This window comes from Lolium perenne, chromosome 2, assembly GCF_019359855.2.
Source record: "Lolium perenne isolate Kyuss_39 chromosome 2, Kyuss_2.0, whole genome shotgun sequence".
Classification (NCBI taxonomy): domain Eukaryota; kingdom Viridiplantae; phylum Streptophyta; class Magnoliopsida; order Poales; family Poaceae; genus Lolium; species Lolium perenne.
Window position 1 is genome coordinate 309,757,100 of NC_067245.2, and position 17,547 is coordinate 309,774,646.

Here is a 17,547-nt window from a genome sequence, read left to right on the forward strand (position 1 = left end):
TTATCATATGAACTAATCCAAACTAATACTTGATAAATCATGACTACAGAAATAGCAGATGAACTAATCATGCATATCAATAGAGTAGATGAACATATAGCATCTAGACAGGATAAACCTAACGCATCTACTCCAAATAGCAGTACTAGGAACTCTAGCAAGATCTGAAACAAGAAGGAAAAAAACGCATACCGTCCAGCGTTGGCGGTGGCAGCAGCAACAGCGGCGATGTTGGCAACATCCTGGTTGTTGTCGCCCATGTTGAGGTTGCTGAAGAGGTTGTCGATGTCCGGGAAGAAGTCGTCGTTCGGGAACTCGTCGTCGGACGACGTCATGTTGCCAGTAGTCACGCGTAGGAGCTCCCCAAAAACCTGATTGCCCCTCACCCGTACAGGTCTACGAGAGGCAGGGTTCCAGAGGCCTACTATCCCGCCCTCGGTGCACGCCGAAGGACGGGACGAGGAAGACGAAGGCGGCGGCGGGCAATGAACTCGAAAGAGGCAGTCGCATGTAGTGTCTCGTACAGGCTAGGGTTTGCGTCCGCGCTTATGTAGTGCGGTTCGGGAAGGTCGTGGAACGCAGCCCACGTACGAGTCCACGATCCAGAAAAACCGGAACGGAAACGGCTGTGTTAACGTCCGTTAATGACTCGTAATTGATTACACAATTAATTTCCCAAACAACAAAAAGATAAGCTCGGCGAGGCGTGGCGAGCGGCGGAGGAGGAGGAGTGCGCGAGGGCTCTCTCTTTTCTCACTCACTTACTAGGACTAGAACAGCCCACCTTATATACCACTACAACTCTCTCCCAACTAGCAATGTGGGACTAAACTTTAGTCTCACCCCTTGCCATTCCCACATGGGCCAAGAGAATTTCAGAATTTGTATTGGGATATGGGCTAAGACCCAAGGCAAAATTCCAGCAGTATTCAACAACCTCCAGGCTGTTATGCCACTTCGGAGGCCCTCTAGCGTCGGTGCAGGTTGCTCCCGCCTCCTCGTCCCCAGTAGTCTCGTCCTGTGCGACGTTGAGGTAGGTTGCGCCGAGCTGATTCGTGGTGGAGAAGAAGCAGTCCTTGATTGCTTTTTCCAAGTTTCTATATGAGATCCCTTGTGCAAAATGTATGGGTCTTGTTGTATATCGATGTTTCTTTGAGGCTCTATTTGTAAAATGTACCTACACCGCTGAATATGAATGAAGCTCTCGGTCCTTCGAGACCGTTCCCCTGTTGAAAAAAAAGACTCTAGTGGCGTTATCTGGAGCATGACTAGTAACAAAAAAAACTATGAAGTTTGTGTATGAATTCCTTGAAAGAAACTTGGCCAGTGATAGCAGCAAGCTGATCCGAAAGGCAAAACTTACTTTGAAGATTTAAATCTTCATGTGGCAAACTTTCAGGAATGCTATTCTTACAAGAGATAACATCTGTCGGCCATAGCGGCATGGAAATCCGGTTTGCTTTTTTTTGTAATCAGATTAAGTTTTTCGGTCATTTGTTTTTCACGTGGGTCTGTGCCAAGGGTGATTTGGTGTGTTCTCGAAAATCTTCTGGGTACTTTTTGTCAGAAACTTTGTGGGAGGCAATTTATTGGTTCAACTGCACTTTATGCCTAGAGGCAACAAAAGGTGCATGGTTTGTTTGGCACCCGTGAAAATCATGATCGAGAGTGTAGAAAGGGATGCAACTCACAATGTATTGATTGGGTGCATATGGCATTACATATATAGGCCACGTCCTCGACTATACAAGGAAGGAGGCGGACCCAATAATAAATACAAAGATATGTATCGCTATACATAACTACAGAAGATACACATCCGGATATACAAGGATATGTATCTCAACACCCCCCCGCAGTCGAAGCGTCGCCTGGTCGAACGCATAGACTGGACCGGAACTCCTCAAAAGATGCCGTAGGGAGACCCTTGGTCATAATATCCGCAAATTGTTGGGAGGTGGGCACATGAAGTACTCGAATGTGTCCAAGGGCCACCTGTTCCCGAACAAAATGGATGTCCAGCTCAATATGCTTGGTGCGGCGATGGTGGACCGGGTTGGCGGAGAGGTAGACGGCGGAGACGTTGTCGCAATAGACCACGATGGCTTTGGCAACAGGCCATGAGAGCTCAACGAGGAGTTGCCGCAACCAGGAGACCTCGGCAACCGCGTTAGCAACAGCCCGGTACTCTGCTTCGGCGCTGGAGCGAGAGACCGTGGGTTGTCGCTTAGACGACCAGGAGATGAGCGAAGGTCCGAAGTAGACGCAGTAGCCAGACGTGGAGCGACGCGTGTCGGGGCAGCCTGCCCAATCGGCGTCCGAGTAGGCGACGATGTCCGTGGCGGTTGAGGCGTGGAGGGAGAGGCCGAAGTCCATGGTGCCACGAATGTAGCGGAGGATCCGCTTGACCGCAGCCCAATGAGGATCCCGCGGAGCGTGCATGTGAAGACACACCTGCTGGACAGCATACTGTAGCTCGGGGCGGGTCAAGGTGAGGTACTGCAGGGCACCGACGAGGGAGCGATAAAATGACGCGTCCGTGGCCAACGAACCATCCGTGGCGGAGAGCTTGGATTTCGTGTCGACAGGCGTGGCCACGGGTTTGCAATTAAGCATACCGGCACGGTCCAGGAGCTCGTGGGCGTACTTGCGCTGATGAAGGAAGAAGCCGTCGGTGCGACGTACGACCTCGATGCCGAGGAAGTAGTGCAGGGGCCCCAAGTCCTTGAGGGCAAACTCAGCGCGAAGACGCTCGGTGATCTGTCGCAGGAGGTCCGTGGAGCTGGCCGTTAAGATGATGTCGTCGACGTAGAGCAGCAGGTACGCGGTGGTGGCGCCATTGTTGTACACAAACAGCGAGGCATCAGAGCGGGTGGAGCGGAAGCCGAGTTGGTGAAGAAACGCTGCGATGCGCTGGTACCAGGCGCGTGGGGCCTGCTTGAGCCCGTATAACGAGCGCGAGAGCAGGCACACATGGTCGGGGTGGGCGCTGTCGATGAAGCCTGTGGGCTGCTGGCAGAAGACCTGCTCCTCGAGATGGCCGTGAAGGAAGGCGTTGGAGACGTCCATCTGGTGCACGGGCCACGCACGGGAGACCGCGAGCTGAAGGACTGTGCGGATCGTCCCGGGCTTGACAACCGGGGCGAAGGTGTCGGTGAAGTCGACGCCGGCACGCTGGCGAAAGCCACGAACCACCCACCGCGCCTTGTGACGGTCGAGAGTACCGTCCGGATGGAACTTGTGCTTGAAGACCCACTTCCCGGTGATGATGTTGGCGTGAGGGGGTCGGGGAACAAGCGTCCATGTCTGGTTCCGCTGCAGGGCGTCGAACTCGTCCTGCATGGCCGCAAGCCACTGCGGGTCGCGGAGAGCAGCCCGGCGCAGGCGGGCAGGGGCGATGGCGTGGATGGTGAAGGCGCGGAAGTCGACGCGGTGCAGACGTACTCATCCGAGGGGTACCGCGTGCTCGGGACGCGAATCCCTGCACGGGCGCGCGTGAGGGGCCCCGTGGCCGGCGGCGGAGGAGGCGGAGGCGGAGCCGGAGACGAGGCGTCGCTCAGCAAAGACGGCGCGGCGCCCGAGCTGAGGCTCGAGGGCGACGCAAGCGGCGTCGAGGAGGATGAACCCGGTGAAGGCGCGTCGCCCGGCGAAGACGGCGCGGCGCCCGAGCTAAGGCTCGAGGGCGACGCAGGCGGCGTCGAGGCAGGCGTCGGCGCGGGTGTCGGCGTGGGGTCACCCGAGACATGGCTCGAGGGTGACCCGGAAGGGTGGCGAGGCAGCGCCCGAGCTGAGCTCAAGGGCGCGCGAGAGACGACGAGGCGGCTCCCGAGTCCGAGCTCGAGGGCACTGTAGCCGGCGGACCTGCCGGGGCAGGGGGTCGACGCCGGGGACCATCAGTAGGTGAAGGAGGAGTGGCGACCACCTGTCTCTGTGCAAAAGGAAAGCAATGCTCATCTAAGTACACGTGCCGGGAGGTGAAGACGCGGTGAGAAACCGGATCATAGCAGCGGTAGCCTTTGGTGTTAGCCGGGTAACCGAGGAAAACACACGGAACGGAACGAGGGGCGAGTTTATGAGGAGTGGTGGCGGCGATACTAGGATAACAACGACAACCGAAAATCCGAAGACCGTCGTAGGATGGAGGGGAACCGTAAAGGAGGTGATGAGGTGCATAGTTCCAGCGGGGACGACACGGATGAAGGTTGACAAGTAGGGTGGCGGTGGCTAAAGCATCAGGCCAAAAGGTGGGGGGAACATGGCTGTGGAATAGGAGTGTGCGGATGCAGTCGTTGAGGGTGCGGAGGATACGCTCGGCGCGACCGTTTTGTTGGGACGTGTATGGACAGGTTAGACGGAAAATAGTGCCGTGAGAGGAGAGTAGGGTGCGGACAGCGACATTGTCAAACTCTTTTCCGTTGTCAGTTTGTAGGGCGTGGATGGGGCGACCGAACTGGGTGGAAACATAGGCGTAGAAGGCTGTGAGAGTGGTGGCGACATCAGACTTTTTACGGAGGGGAAACGTCCACACAAAGTGAGAAAAATCATCAAGAATAACTAGGTAATAAAGAAGACCAAAATTACTTGGGAAGATGGTGAAGCTTGCAGCTAATGTTGCTAGTTGCCAGAAGCACAAGGGTGTTGATGCCCGTGTTCCTGCTAGAAGAAGTTTTAGTTTCCTGGTCACCAGTTCAAGAGCCTGAGACAACTTGCTTAGTTGGCCTCGTTTTTTATGGAAAACTCCACCGACCCAATAACCATCTAGAGTACTCCAAGCATATCTAAAAGTAATAAAAAAATACAAATAGGTCTTTGAACCACCTATCAACTAATAACACTAGCATGATCTAGAAGGTGTGCCACTATCCTATCTCTTCCATCACCAGAGTTAGGCAAATCTTTTCGTAGTAGAGTTTCTTATAGTAGACAGACGGGATGTCGTCATGCTAAGGCACCAAAGGACCAACACACCACAACATCAACCATTGTCAGTGATAACAACCGTAGATCGGAATAAACTAAATTGAAATCACACCAATGACGGAAGGCAGCCCAAAAATATATACACTGATCATCATGTTGCAGTTGGAAAAGCGGTAGATGTCACGTTCACAGAAGCATACCATAGACTTTGTACCTTTCACATAGCACGCAAAATGTTGTTAAACATCTATCTCCAATTAATGATGAAGCAGATAATAAGGATGAAGATAAAGATACAGACAAAGAACCACACATTCTCGCCGATTTTGGTGCATGTATGACTATGAGGACAATGAAGATTTTGAACAAGCATTTGTCACGATGAGATGTAAAGTGCACAAGCTAACTTGGTTAGATAGCATCTACAAGATTAAAGAGTTATGCTTAGGTACAAAGAACCATCTCATAAATTTCTCGAAAGCAGTGGAGCATGAGCTACACGCATCGTGCATACACGGCTAGGCTACACCACTGCTCACGGAGATGCTTCACCACGTGCACTGTAACTTCCTGAATCTCATCAGAGTGAGTGATTCCTTTGTTCTTCCTTGGCAGACAGCTAAAACTTGAAATGTAAATGTTTCACGCTCCAGTCCAATGGAAGAAGCATCCAATGTAAATTTACCTGTATGGCTGTATCAGGTTCAGACCAGGACAAGATACATACCACGCCACACCACTGCTCACTCCCCATCACGCTTCAGCTTCACTGCTACCACTCAGCTCGAGCTGCATCCGGCCGAGGGTAAAATACTGCTAGTCTATTAGCAACTGACACCAAAAAAAAATCCTACTTTAAGGATCTAGGCGCTCGCGCGCGGCCGCCGGAGATGGATCGGCAGCACCACCGGCTGGTGACCGGAACGCGGGAGGCGGCGGCGACGGGGGACGCGCCGCCGTCCTACATCGGCGCCGGCGGCGTGGACGTAGTCTCCCGCGACGCGGCGGCGCAGGCCCTGGGCGCCGTGGTCCAGCTCCACTTCGACAAGACCGTGGAGAAGAAGCGCGGCGCGGACGCGCAGAAGCAGGAGCTGTGGCGCCTCTACCTGGCCTTCCTGCTGGTGCTCTCCGTGCTGCTCTCCGGCGTGGCCGCCTCGCCGCCCGGCCGCCTCCAGTGCCGCCACCTCTGGGCGCCCGCGGGGCTGCTCTCCCTCGCGCACCTCGCCTTCTACGCCGCCGTCGCGCACCACCTCCGCTGCCTCAACGGCTTCCGCTACCAGCGCCGCTGCCACAAGCTCACGCTCGCCCTGGCCGCCGACCGCCTGCGGATGCTCAAGTCGGCCGGGGAGGTCGTGGCGGCGGCCGACGTCGAGGTGCCCTACCAGGAGCCGCATCAGGGGTACCTGGGCAAGTTCAGGCGCAGCTGGGCCGTCCACTTCGCCTTCCTCATCGCCACATTTGCGTTCTCCGTCGCCGCCGCAGTCGCCATCCTCTGCTTCTAGGCTCCTGTAGCTCATTCTCTCTGTTCGTTCACCTTAGGCAAGAACCTCTGCTTCTAGGCTCTAGCGGTCTAGCTCCGTCTCTACCCCACCATTAGCTCCTTCTCTCTTTCTGTTCAGCTTAATTACTAGCAAGAATTGGATCGATTGATGTGTGTGCGTGTGTATTAGAAGAAGAATGTTCTAAACAGTTTGAGAACTACTACTAGATTTGAAGGATCTTAATTGGTGTCACCGTCATGATTGTGACCAACTTTGCTTTCAATCACATCACATCAGATAAATCTTGTCTCCACAGGAGAACAATAGCACTATACTACAGTAATCGAATTAATGGAAGCTTCCACAAAACATGGGTCACTCATCATAATTGTGATCGCACATGCTAATTTTATTTCGCTTTAGAAACTCAAATTGAATGAATCATGGTTTACATCTTGCTACAAACTGTACTGGTACAGGTTACAACACAGCCTCCTTCATTGTCGGGGTCTGCTTGATTGGATATAGCCTTAAAATTTTATCATCAAATTAATACTGAAAAAAATGAAACAACTGATGCATGGGAAAGCTCTGGATCTCCTCTCAACTCCTCCCCAGCCTCAGGTACATCATTCTGGCTGAAACATTTCTTGCGAAATTCCCACCTTCTAGGGTATTGCCAAGCTGCAGAACACCATCCATGGAACAAACAGCAGGATTAGGCGGCCTTGAGGACTGTGCAGAGAGAGTTGTACGCGTTGACACAGAGCTTAAACTTCTCCTCGGCAACGGCCTGCAAACATATGTATGTAAACAACACGTCCTCCGTGAAATCGTCTAAGACTGGATGACAATGGAATATAGTTGGCTGCAGTGTATATATACTGCTGTTTAATCACACAAGAATTGAACTTGTTACCTGTGAAGAGCCCGGGTGTTTGTCGGGGTGCCACCTCAGAGCAGATGCGCGGAAGCTGCACCAATGCAACAAGTAATTCAGGTAAACACCAGCAGGGTGGTACTTGATACAAAATTTGTAACAGTGACAAGACAAACAACAATTTGAGGAGCCATGACGAAGGGGGGAAACAACTCACGCTGTTTTGACATCATCTAGGGTTAGTGGACCACATGCTGGTAATCCAAGGGTGACCCTGTGCGCATGTGAGCCGATGCCGGTTGTTTCACCCATGTCATCGTCGCTTTCGTCTTCGCTATCACTTGCTACAAATCTTTGTCTTCGGGATTCACCGGTCTGTCTGAATCCAGACGATGAGTCTTTGAAGTGAAAACCCTCCCATGACATATTGGACCATGTAAAGCCTCGCTCCTCACCAAACATTGTTTCAAAAATGTTTTCGGGGTTCACGTAACGGGTCTCGTAGAAAAAATTGTAGAATTTCGCCTTGTCCTTTTTGTCTACAAACAAGAACATGCTAGTTTAAGTGTCATTCAATGTGGTATGAATCTGTATGGTCCCACAGCACGAATCAATGATATAACCCAGTATGGCTGATATAACCCATGAAAGTTTAACAAAGCACTGTATTAAACAGGAAACCCCATAATATAGTAAAATACAATCAGGATCTATGTAGTTGAGTTGTAGGATATGCAGAGAAGGAATATCACACGATGGAAAAAAGCATGACAGAAATCCTATGGGACCACTAGAGTAATATACAATCTACGCATAACAATTCAGAAATGCTAAATGACCAGATTGATATTTTGAAGGCAGGACACACGAGAAGCAAAATATGCATGCTGAGAGGGAATCAGGGAACCATACTCTTTCTTTGATGGTGCACTCCTTGTCCAGACTTTGTTGAACTGTGATCCTGAGGTCTTTTTCTGAAGGTTTTGAATCGTGGAAGATTGTGTGAATTGGCAAAGCTGCCCACACTATCATTCTGGAGGGAACACAAAACTTCAGAAACTATAGCAACAATAAACGGATGGTGTGTGTTTTTGCCAGCTCTTATGAGTCTTATCTTTGCAGATAGAAAGTCCAAATGACATCTCAAATACTCACTTGTACATGAGGTGTTGACTTTCCATAGAGAAGGTAATCTTTCAGGGCCTTCTTTCCTTCTGCTCGTTTTTGGCGAACAACATATCGCTCATATTTCTGTTGAAGAGTTAGCACCCATGAGAAGTTGAGAACTATACTAAAATATCCAGTGTCGAATGCTACCTAATAATGGTAAGGCAGTCATGTGCAGAACCTATAATGATTTTACTTTCCATGCGATGAGGCATTTTATAGAACTATATGGGGCGACAGTCAGCAATTATGGGATGGTATCCAGGCAATCTTCTCTGAAACTGTTCCAAAATAGCAACCTGGCAAAGTCAGATGGATGTTGACAGTGGATGGCAAATTTACAGTCAGGTCTATGTACAATAGGATGATTGCGCAGAATATTCAGTTTCCACAGAAATTTATGTGGAAAACTAAACTTCCTTTGCATATCGAGATATTTCTTTGGTTGCCTATTAAGAACAGAATTTTGACAAAAGATAATCTATTGTAAAGAGGATGTGTAGGATCAAATGCTTGTCAATTTTGTGGATGTCCTGCGACTATAGATCATGTTTTCCTACAGTGCTTGGTTGCTAGGTTGATTTGGAGTAATGAAATGTGCCTTTAGTTGGAGGACAATGCATGATTTGTTTGCTATTTGGCTTACCAAATTCAGGGGGCCTGATAAGATGATTATTACTGTATGAATAGCTAAGGTATTTTGAACTATTTGGAAATTCCAAAGCGATGCATGTTTCAATAATAAAAACATATAATCCATATGTGATTATGCGTATGATTCGTCATTGGCTGAATTTATGGTCCTTATTGCAGAGAAGTGAAGTCTTCAAAGCTGACCATGGATGGAGGCCCACGAAAAGCTGATTACAGAAAATTGAAGAAATATGGAGGATGTACATGACTGGGAGGAAAAGGCTTTTGGTTCATATATCAGCTTGCAGAAGGATAGGTTGCTTGCTGCGGTGCTGAATCTTTGTCCTTCTCCTTTATCTTTGTGTTCTAATGGTTTTATCCCATCACACTTAACCGTCCTTCTCCTTTTCTTTCCAATTCTAGTATATATCTGTACCAAAGACTACTTGGTTTCTCATGATGGAAATCAGAGAGGAGACTCTCTTTCAAAAATAAAACTGCTGATCTGACATTCTGGACTCCCAAGTATGTTTAACATTAACTGAAATATACTGACCACAATGCGTGCTAGTTCCTATCTTGCATTTGCACCAGGCTAAGGCATCTAAGTTAAACTGCTGATTTGAGCATCTGGACTTCAGGTATGTTTGACATTGACGATGCTCATGTTCCCAATCAGATAACAGTTGACAAGGCATACCTTGGACAGTTTCCGTTCTCCATGCTCATGCTGCACAATGAATTGGCAGCAGGAAATTCATGTTAGCATGCAACATATACATGTATGAGAAGATAAGAACAGAAGTGATAAAATGTCAAATCTTTACGTATCGGGTCCTTGGCATATTACAACTATTTAAAATGGTAACGGAAATCAAATACAGCAAGTTCATAAAGAAAAATCGGACGTGTGACACGTAACACACGAGGTTCATCATTCATACTCAACCTACTGAAACCCATGGGCCATAATCAATAAGATGTTGGTGGTTCAATACTATTAAAAATTGGGAGTTTTAAATTTTCATTATTGTTCTAAGGATCGTGCTCAGATGGTTAGTTTCAGAATCGAAATTGCGTGCGTGTAGCAGAATATATAAGGATCTACCCGCGGCAGTGGTATGCATGTATTCATGTGTGCATTGAAGCTTACTCACCATAATGTTAAGATACCTGAAAATTTGTATAGATTACTGTGTGATGGTTTCAGGCTTGCCGATGGGGTCGCCTCAGTGTCCCCTAGGCACAAGACCTAGTGGTTGGAGACAATATTTGCCTCCCTAATTTCAGGATTTTGTTCTCTTAATAAACACTAGACATCACTGTCTTTTTATCTTTATGTCTCTATAAGCATTTTTATATGGATGGTGAACGGCCCATTACCAAACAAACAAACAAACACGCATGCATATTAAAGCAACTACAGGTTATCCTAAAAAACAAAAACAAAAACAACTACAGGTGTGTGCGTGTGAAAGATTTTACAAGTATTTTGAAAAACAAAAACAATTGCATGGTACTTTGATCAAGTGTGCATGCACCCTTGCTTGTACGAGTGGAGCAATTAGAGATTTAGAGGCCAAAACAACAGTTTGTTTTGATTTGATTACCAACTCTATGATTGAGCTATCTGCCTTGGATGTTCTTCAAATAATTAGACTTTGGACTTTGTGACTCGTGAGGAAAAAATAATAATCTTAGATTAGAAATATATGATCGGACCTACAGTTGGGTTATGAATCTCTGCAGGCGTGCTAGGTTTGCATTCCGGCCGGCCAGCATCCGCATGACATCCATGATTAGATTAGATATCCCAATTGTTTTGCACGGGCGAACTTTGATGCTAACAAATAAACCTGCATGCTGAAGCCTGCGTCTGCACTGTCTAGTTTCTGAACCTGTCGAAGACGAAGAACAGAAGAAGGGACAGAGTTTTGGCGCAGCCTGCTACTTTTCTCGTTTCTCGCTTGGTTTATACAAAAACCTGGGCGCGGTGATCACCCCATTACTGGATCGTGCTATCCCATAACCGAGCTGTGCACCATTACCCTCCTATGTTGCCAGATGGGATTACACAGACCAAATCCTCATCTAGCTAAAACGCTAACACATTAAGGAGATTGTTTTCTCCTTGGCCCATAATAAGAGTCCAGCTACCAGCCAGCTACCAAAACGAAATACAAACTAGCTGGGCATTGCTAGAGCATACAATCGAGCAGTAGTATGGACAAGAAAGCCAACAATTATCATCAAACTATGCCAACTTTGATGTTGTTCCTGTGGCGCATGTTAAGCACATTTCACACACAGTGATCGATCGCGGAGACCAATTTGACCATCCTTATCCATGCCTAACAAGAAGGGGACTCCCTACAAATGGAAAGAGGGGGAGGGAATTCAGGCGGTCGGACCTTGCAATCCCACTTGGATTTCCACTTGGCGGGAGAGACGGGCGTGGAGTGGAACGAAGCCGCGGCGCAGAGATGGCCTCGCAGCCTCTTGCTCCACGACGCGGCGGCCTGCATCGCTCCGCTCCCCGCCGGCGGGGGACGGATCTCCGGCTCCCCTAGCGCCGAAGAGGGAGAAATGGCGATCTCCGGTGGCGTGCTCTTCCGCCTCCCAGGATTCGCCTCCCCCGCTGGAATTTTTAGGCAAAGACGGCGCCTTTTCTTCCCCGTCCCTCTCGCCGGCGGCCGCTTTTTTTTTGTTGGTTTGGTCCTACCCACTCACCCGTGAGAGAAAGCTGAATATGGGCCCGAGCAAGGCTCATGAGAAAATGGGCCGAATCGACTATTTCCAGGCCCGGCCTGTATAAGTCGTTGGCAAGTCCAGTTGTGTGAGAGAAAGCTGAATATGGGCCGGAGGCAAGGCTCACGAGCAAATGGGTAAGATCAGTCTACAGCAGATCTGGCCATGGGCAGCCCGGCCCGAGCGGCCCGGCGCGAAAAACTCGGGCCTGGGCCGAGATATGTTGGCCCGACACCCGGGCCGGGCCGGGCCTGGGTAGCCCGAAAAGTGAGATTAAGCCTACGGCCCGGCCCGCGGCCCGACGGCCCGGCGGGCTTGGTGTGTTTTTGGCCAGGCCGGGCCGGGCTTGGGCCGAATTTTTTTGCGTCGGGCCTACCTCGGGCCGGCCCGACACATGCCCAGGTATGGTCTACAGGATGCTGGTCAACACCAAGATCAATAGAGGGAATTATTTTGAAGGTTTTTTTTTTAATGCAGGCTCATTCAATTCTAAAGCTGACTCAAAAGCGTGGTGTTCTCTCTAGAAGACGGCTGTACCTTCCAAGATTAGAGTTCTTCTCTGGCGATTGGCACAACAGGCTCTCTCCCAACTGGTGATTTGCTGGAAAATCGCTTGCATCAAGCTCGTGTTCTTTATGTGGCGCAGCTGATTTTTGGAGGCACTCCCTACTAGAATGTAACATGGCTTTGAGTGTATCCGCACTCTTCGATGAGGAGATGGTTGAACATATGAATTCTATGGGGGGGGCAAGTGCTAAGAACTGGATTTTCCGACTGATTGAGACGTTATCGCATGTGCAGTTCACGAGGCTGACTGTTTCCCTCTAGGCGATATGGATTGCGAGACGCAAGGTAATCCATGAGGATAATTTCAAGAGCCCCTTATCGACTTATGGCTTCATAAACTCATACCTTGATCTGCTCAAATCCACGATGCGCCCAGCTGCCCCGGTCTCGTCCAAAACTTGGTTGAAAAGCAAGCTAGATGGATCCCTCCGCCAAATGCAACACCAGAAATTAATGTCGATGCAACTTTGGCAAAGAATGACAACTGAGGTGTGGCGGCAGCTTTCTGACGTGACAACAATGGATTATATTTGGGAGCTTCAGCAGTGATTTTTCCAGGGATCACTGATCCATCTATTCTTCAAACCCTAGCGGTCCGGGAGGCATTGACGCAGGCTCAAGACTTAAACCTTGGCTAGGTTTTCATTGCATCCGATTGCAAATCGGTCATTACTGATATAAAGGAGGCCACTCCGGGACATAATGGCTCTATTATCTTGGAGATCAAATATCGGTCAACAAATTTTCATGGGGTGCTCCTTTGCCCATGAAGGTCGAGCTTCATACTTTGAAGCACAAAATCTAGCTAGGCATATGATTTCTTTTGGAGTGGGACGCCACCCGTGGCTTGATATTCCCTACTCTAACTCTATTCATGTAAACATTATTGCTGATTAGTAAAGCCTAGTAGATTGTCCTAAAAAAGTTACATGAGTTAGAGTTAAGTCTATTTAACACCTAAGTATAAGGGTGTTCTCAAAAAACCCCTTAATTCATAAACACGGAAAATATTAAAAAAAGAGAATTTAATAGACACATATAAGGGATTGACAAGCCCTCTATCCCATATTAGATGTCATAGATTTAGTATAAAGTCCAGTGAGGATTGCTCATTGAGTAGCCCTCCTTGGCCAAAGTTGCGACAAAGATGAATTTGCCAGTCATCTCCTATAAACGCCTGCGCCACCGAGCTCATAGGGCTGTTGCAACTCGAAAAGAGAGGGGGGAGAGGGGGGGGGGGGGGGGGGATTGTTTCAAGCACACCATGTCCCGGCCACCAATTTATCTACATCATGTTTGACACCTAATTAGAAAGAGTGCAAGATCACGTGGATTTTTCTCCAAAGCTACAAACCCCTACCACCAACCTAGCCTCAACATGTCACGTGATATGATATTGCTACATTTTCCCTATACATGCCTTTAGAAAATCCTGCAAACAAAAAAGGCATCCAATGAGGGGCCAGTTAGTTATGGAAATATTTTGAAAATAATCTGTAACCATTTGACACACATTCGGAATGATCCATTTATGAAATGACACCTTCATACACTAGCTTTTCTACTTTTTTTTTCTTTGCCCTCCATACAGTTTTCTTATGGATTTTTTTTTATATTTCTATCATTGTCCTTTAGGGTTATGCGAGACCATTGCATCCTCCTCTTCTCTTTACAAAAGAGTTCATTTTCCCGATCGTAGTTTATGTATTTCTCGGTGGTCGGCACTCATACTTGTCCTTAGAACGTTTTTGAATAAAGATGGTTGTGTACAGCTATGGATGCAGAGTCCATAGTTTCTCCCCTTTTCAAAAAGTAAATATTTTCTTCTAGTTTGGCACATGACTTCTGAAACTCTCTTGTGGCTTCACCAATTTTCTTAGTATAGATTCGCAGGGACTGGAATAGTAGGAATTGCCGTACAGAAGACGTTGTAGAGCATGTTTGGTTCAAAGCAAGTCCATAAAAATTTTGAAATTCTATTTCTAAGAATTTTTTTTCTATAGAACTTATTTGGTTTGTAGACTAAAAACCATAGATTTTTTCCTATGACCTTGCACTCAATTTCGTGTAAAATTTCTCTAGGTCTTACCTCGTAGAGATTTTCCTTTGCCTCAATGATAACTATGACAAAGCACCTATTTCTTCACACAATTAAATGCCTATGTTTTTTCTGTAATGCAGCCAAAACTACTGATACATAATCCTGCGCTTATGTTTTCTCCGATCGATCCAAAACCGCAATCGAGTACTACAAGCGTGCAAGCAGACGGTGCATTCCTTTCCAGCCAAGAACTTATCCTCGGATTGTTTAAGATGGAGTGTGTGCGCTTTGGAGCGGACATGAACGCACGTACTGCACATGCGGCTACGCCTACGCGACCACTTAGGCTTACTGGCAGTAATCATGGTTCCCGACTCCCAAGTATGGCAGATGATGCTCGCCTGATCGAGGTTGTGAGGTCACGTGCTCGAACCAGTCCAACACTGCATTCGATGTGTGGAGTTTCAGTCCCCCGGTTGTTAACTCGCACCAATATCATGGCGGATCTCAACGCTGGACCCTAGCAAAACTCTCAAACAACAAAAACGCACTATATTAGCCTGTGGGCAGTTCATAGTTGTACTAGGCCAGAAGGGAAAGGAGCACGGGAACCACGAGCACTGAACACACGCAGAGAAAGCGAAGCTCGCCAGGACGATGGCCCTTCTCCTGCTGCTTCACGTGGTCCTGGTGGCGGCGGCGGCGAGAGCTCCGGCGGCGCAGGCGTGGGGAGTGGAGGGACACTACATGGTCTGCAAGATCGCCGAGGTAGGTGCGTGAACCACCGACCCAGCACTAGCTAGCGTTTGTATTCCGTCAATCCTTCGGTACAAGTTTTGTCGTAAACTGTACTGAGATTTCTCGTGCAGATTTACCTGACGAGGGAGGCGTCGACGGCTGTGAAGGGGCTCCTGCCGGAGTCGGCCGGCGACGAGCTCTCGGCGGTGTGCTCGTGGCCCGACACCGAGCGGCGCCAGAACCCTTGGTCGACCCCTCTGCACTTCGCCGACACCCCGGGAGACTGCAAGTTCAGCTACGCCAGTACGTGAACCTTTCGCCCTCGCAGTCAATTCAATCTAAATAAATCGGTTTGCTAGTTCTCAGCTGAGAATTGATTAGCTTAATTCTCAGTCGATTTCTAAAATATTATATTAGTTTGTGATTCTGTTGCAAGTTGCAAGTTGCAAGTGAGATATCCTATATGGTGTTGCAACTCAAAAATTCCTGTCCGTTTTCGTGATTAGTCATGAGTTACAACACGGGTTGCAACTGAGATCCTAAGATCATCTCAGAATTATAGTCAACTGAGAATTTGTCACTCTCCAAATTGCTGATTCTTAGCTACCTTAGAATTAGCTTAGTTGCCAATAAAAGCGTACATCGTGTCAGATTTGCTTTGCGTGCGCTATGAGTTGTAGCCAAGTTGAGTTGGGTGTGCCATTGAACTCTACAAAATTGTGCTACTACTGAACTGTGGTGATACCGTTTTATGTACAGGGGATTGCCACGGCACGAACGGAGAGAAGGACATGTGCGTAGTCGGAGCCATCAACAACTACACTGCCGCGTTGCAAGACTCCTCGTGCCCATGTAAGCTCACCCATTCACCATTCACTAGTTGTCTTTCTCCGTACCTGAAAGAGAACCCCGTGCATCTTTGATATCAATCAGATAACCGGACGGAGAGCCTGATGTTCCTGGCGCACTTCGTGGGCGACATCCACCAGCCCATGCACTGCGGCCGCATCGCCGACCTCGGCGGCAATACCGTCGTTGTGAGCTGGTATACGAACAAGACCAACCTCCACAAGGTTCCTAGCACTTACAATTTTTTTTTTTTGAAACGGTCCTAGCACTTACAATTCATCGTAGCAGAATCAATGGCTTGGATCCATTCATCTTAGTTCATGCCCCCCTTGCTAACATGGATGGATCATGGATGGGTTTCAGGTGTGGGATGAGAAGGTCATCGGAACGGCCATGAACAGGTTCTACAAGGATGACCTGAGCACCATGATCGGCGCCATCAAGCGCAACCTTACTGTAAGTACTTCTGCATGCACCCAACTGCATGCATATCAGTTTAGGCGTCAGGTCTAGCCTTAGATCTTTTTACTGAGTTGTTTTTTCTCGTGCAGGTGGTTGAAAAGAACAAGTGGGAGGCGTGCCCAAGTCGAGCAACCAGTTGTGCTGACAAGTAAGTTTATCACGATACAATGCAAACTGCAGTTGAAACTGAATCTTGAAAGACTAACGGCTGGGAGTGAATGCAGGTTCGCCGAGGAGAGCGCGGAGCTGTCGTGCCCGGCGTACGTGGGTACTGAGCAAGGCTCCAACTTGGAAGGTAAGCAGCTTGGTGCCGAGAGAGATGACCAATTTATGGTTCTACCCTTCGGGAAAAGTGTGACGAGATCCGTTTCAAAATGGAACTGCAGATGAGTATTTCTTCAAGGCGCTGCCGGTTGTTCAGAAGAGGATTGCGCAGGGAGGTGTGAGGCTGGCGGCCATCCTCAACCGGATCTTCAGCGGGAACAATAGCAGCGCGCTGCAGAGCATTTGAAGTGTATTTTGTTTCTTCGCATTTGAAGTTAGTCGAAAGGAATTGGGCAAGAAAGAAATGGATGAACCTGCGTTATGAATAACATTATCCTGTATGTTGTCTGACTTCGTCAAATCACGAACGCACGATTCATTGATGTGCTAGATCAGCCTATGTACGGCAGCGAAAGAGCGCAGAAGAAACACATTTCCAGGGGGCTAGGGTTTGCGGAGAGGCGCCGGCGAGGTAGGAGAGGTGGTTGGGGAGGTGATTAGTGGGCGGTGGAGAAAGAAAAAATAATTATACTCATCCGTCGCTCGGTCGAGTAAATATAAAGGAGTGCGGCGCGGTCGAGTCTTAATATAGAGACGCGTTTGGTAGCATGCCCTCCCCTTTCTCGGCTTCACCGCGTTGTTGCATAGCACGATTCTTAAAACAACATTGAGGAGGAATGACCGAATCGGCCATTTCTATGGAGTTGGCCCGTTGTTGTGGAAACGTGCACGCGCTTGTGCAACCGTTGCACGCGTGGAGAAACGCGGGAGACGCGGCAATTAATCGCGTGCGCCGG

The 17,547-nt window shown here is 48.6% G+C and overlaps 3 protein-coding genes across 3 annotated transcripts; 2 read left to right on the forward strand and 1 right to left on the reverse strand.

Moving 5' to 3' along the window:
* Positions 1 to 5,663: 5,663 nt before the first annotated feature.
* Positions 5,664 to 6,644, forward strand: LOC127336871 (uncharacterized). Its single transcript, XM_051363736.2, has one exon. It carries the CDS (start codon positions 5,811 to 5,813, stop codon positions 6,420 to 6,422), a length of 612 nt encoding a protein of 203 aa, XP_051219696.1. The 5' UTR covers positions 5,664 to 5,810; the 3' UTR covers positions 6,423 to 6,644.
* A 142-nt stretch (positions 6,645 to 6,786) lies between these two features.
* Positions 6,787 to 11,790, reverse strand: LOC127336870 (uncharacterized). Its single transcript, XM_051363735.2, has 7 exons — positions 11,493 to 11,790; positions 9,782 to 9,811; positions 8,437 to 8,532; positions 8,194 to 8,314; positions 7,499 to 7,820; positions 7,321 to 7,375; positions 6,787 to 7,194 (listed from the first exon to the last, which is right to left on the reverse strand). Exons 1-7 carry the CDS (start codon positions 11,604 to 11,606, stop codon positions 7,120 to 7,122), a joined length of 813 nt encoding a protein of 270 aa, XP_051219695.1. The 5' UTR covers positions 11,607 to 11,790; the 3' UTR covers positions 6,787 to 7,119.
* A 3,117-nt stretch (positions 11,791 to 14,907) lies between these two features.
* LOC127330805 (endonuclease 4) lies at positions 14,908 to 17,102 on the forward strand. Its single transcript, XM_051356891.2, has 8 exons — positions 14,908 to 15,205; positions 15,307 to 15,478; positions 15,935 to 16,027; positions 16,109 to 16,248; positions 16,388 to 16,480; positions 16,576 to 16,634; positions 16,711 to 16,781; positions 16,873 to 17,102. The coding sequence occupies exons 1-8, from the start codon at positions 15,095 to 15,097 to the stop codon at positions 16,995 to 16,997; spliced, it is 864 nt and encodes a 287-aa protein (XP_051212851.1). The 5' UTR covers positions 14,908 to 15,094; the 3' UTR covers positions 16,998 to 17,102.
* Positions 17,103 to 17,547: the final 445 nt, after the last annotated feature.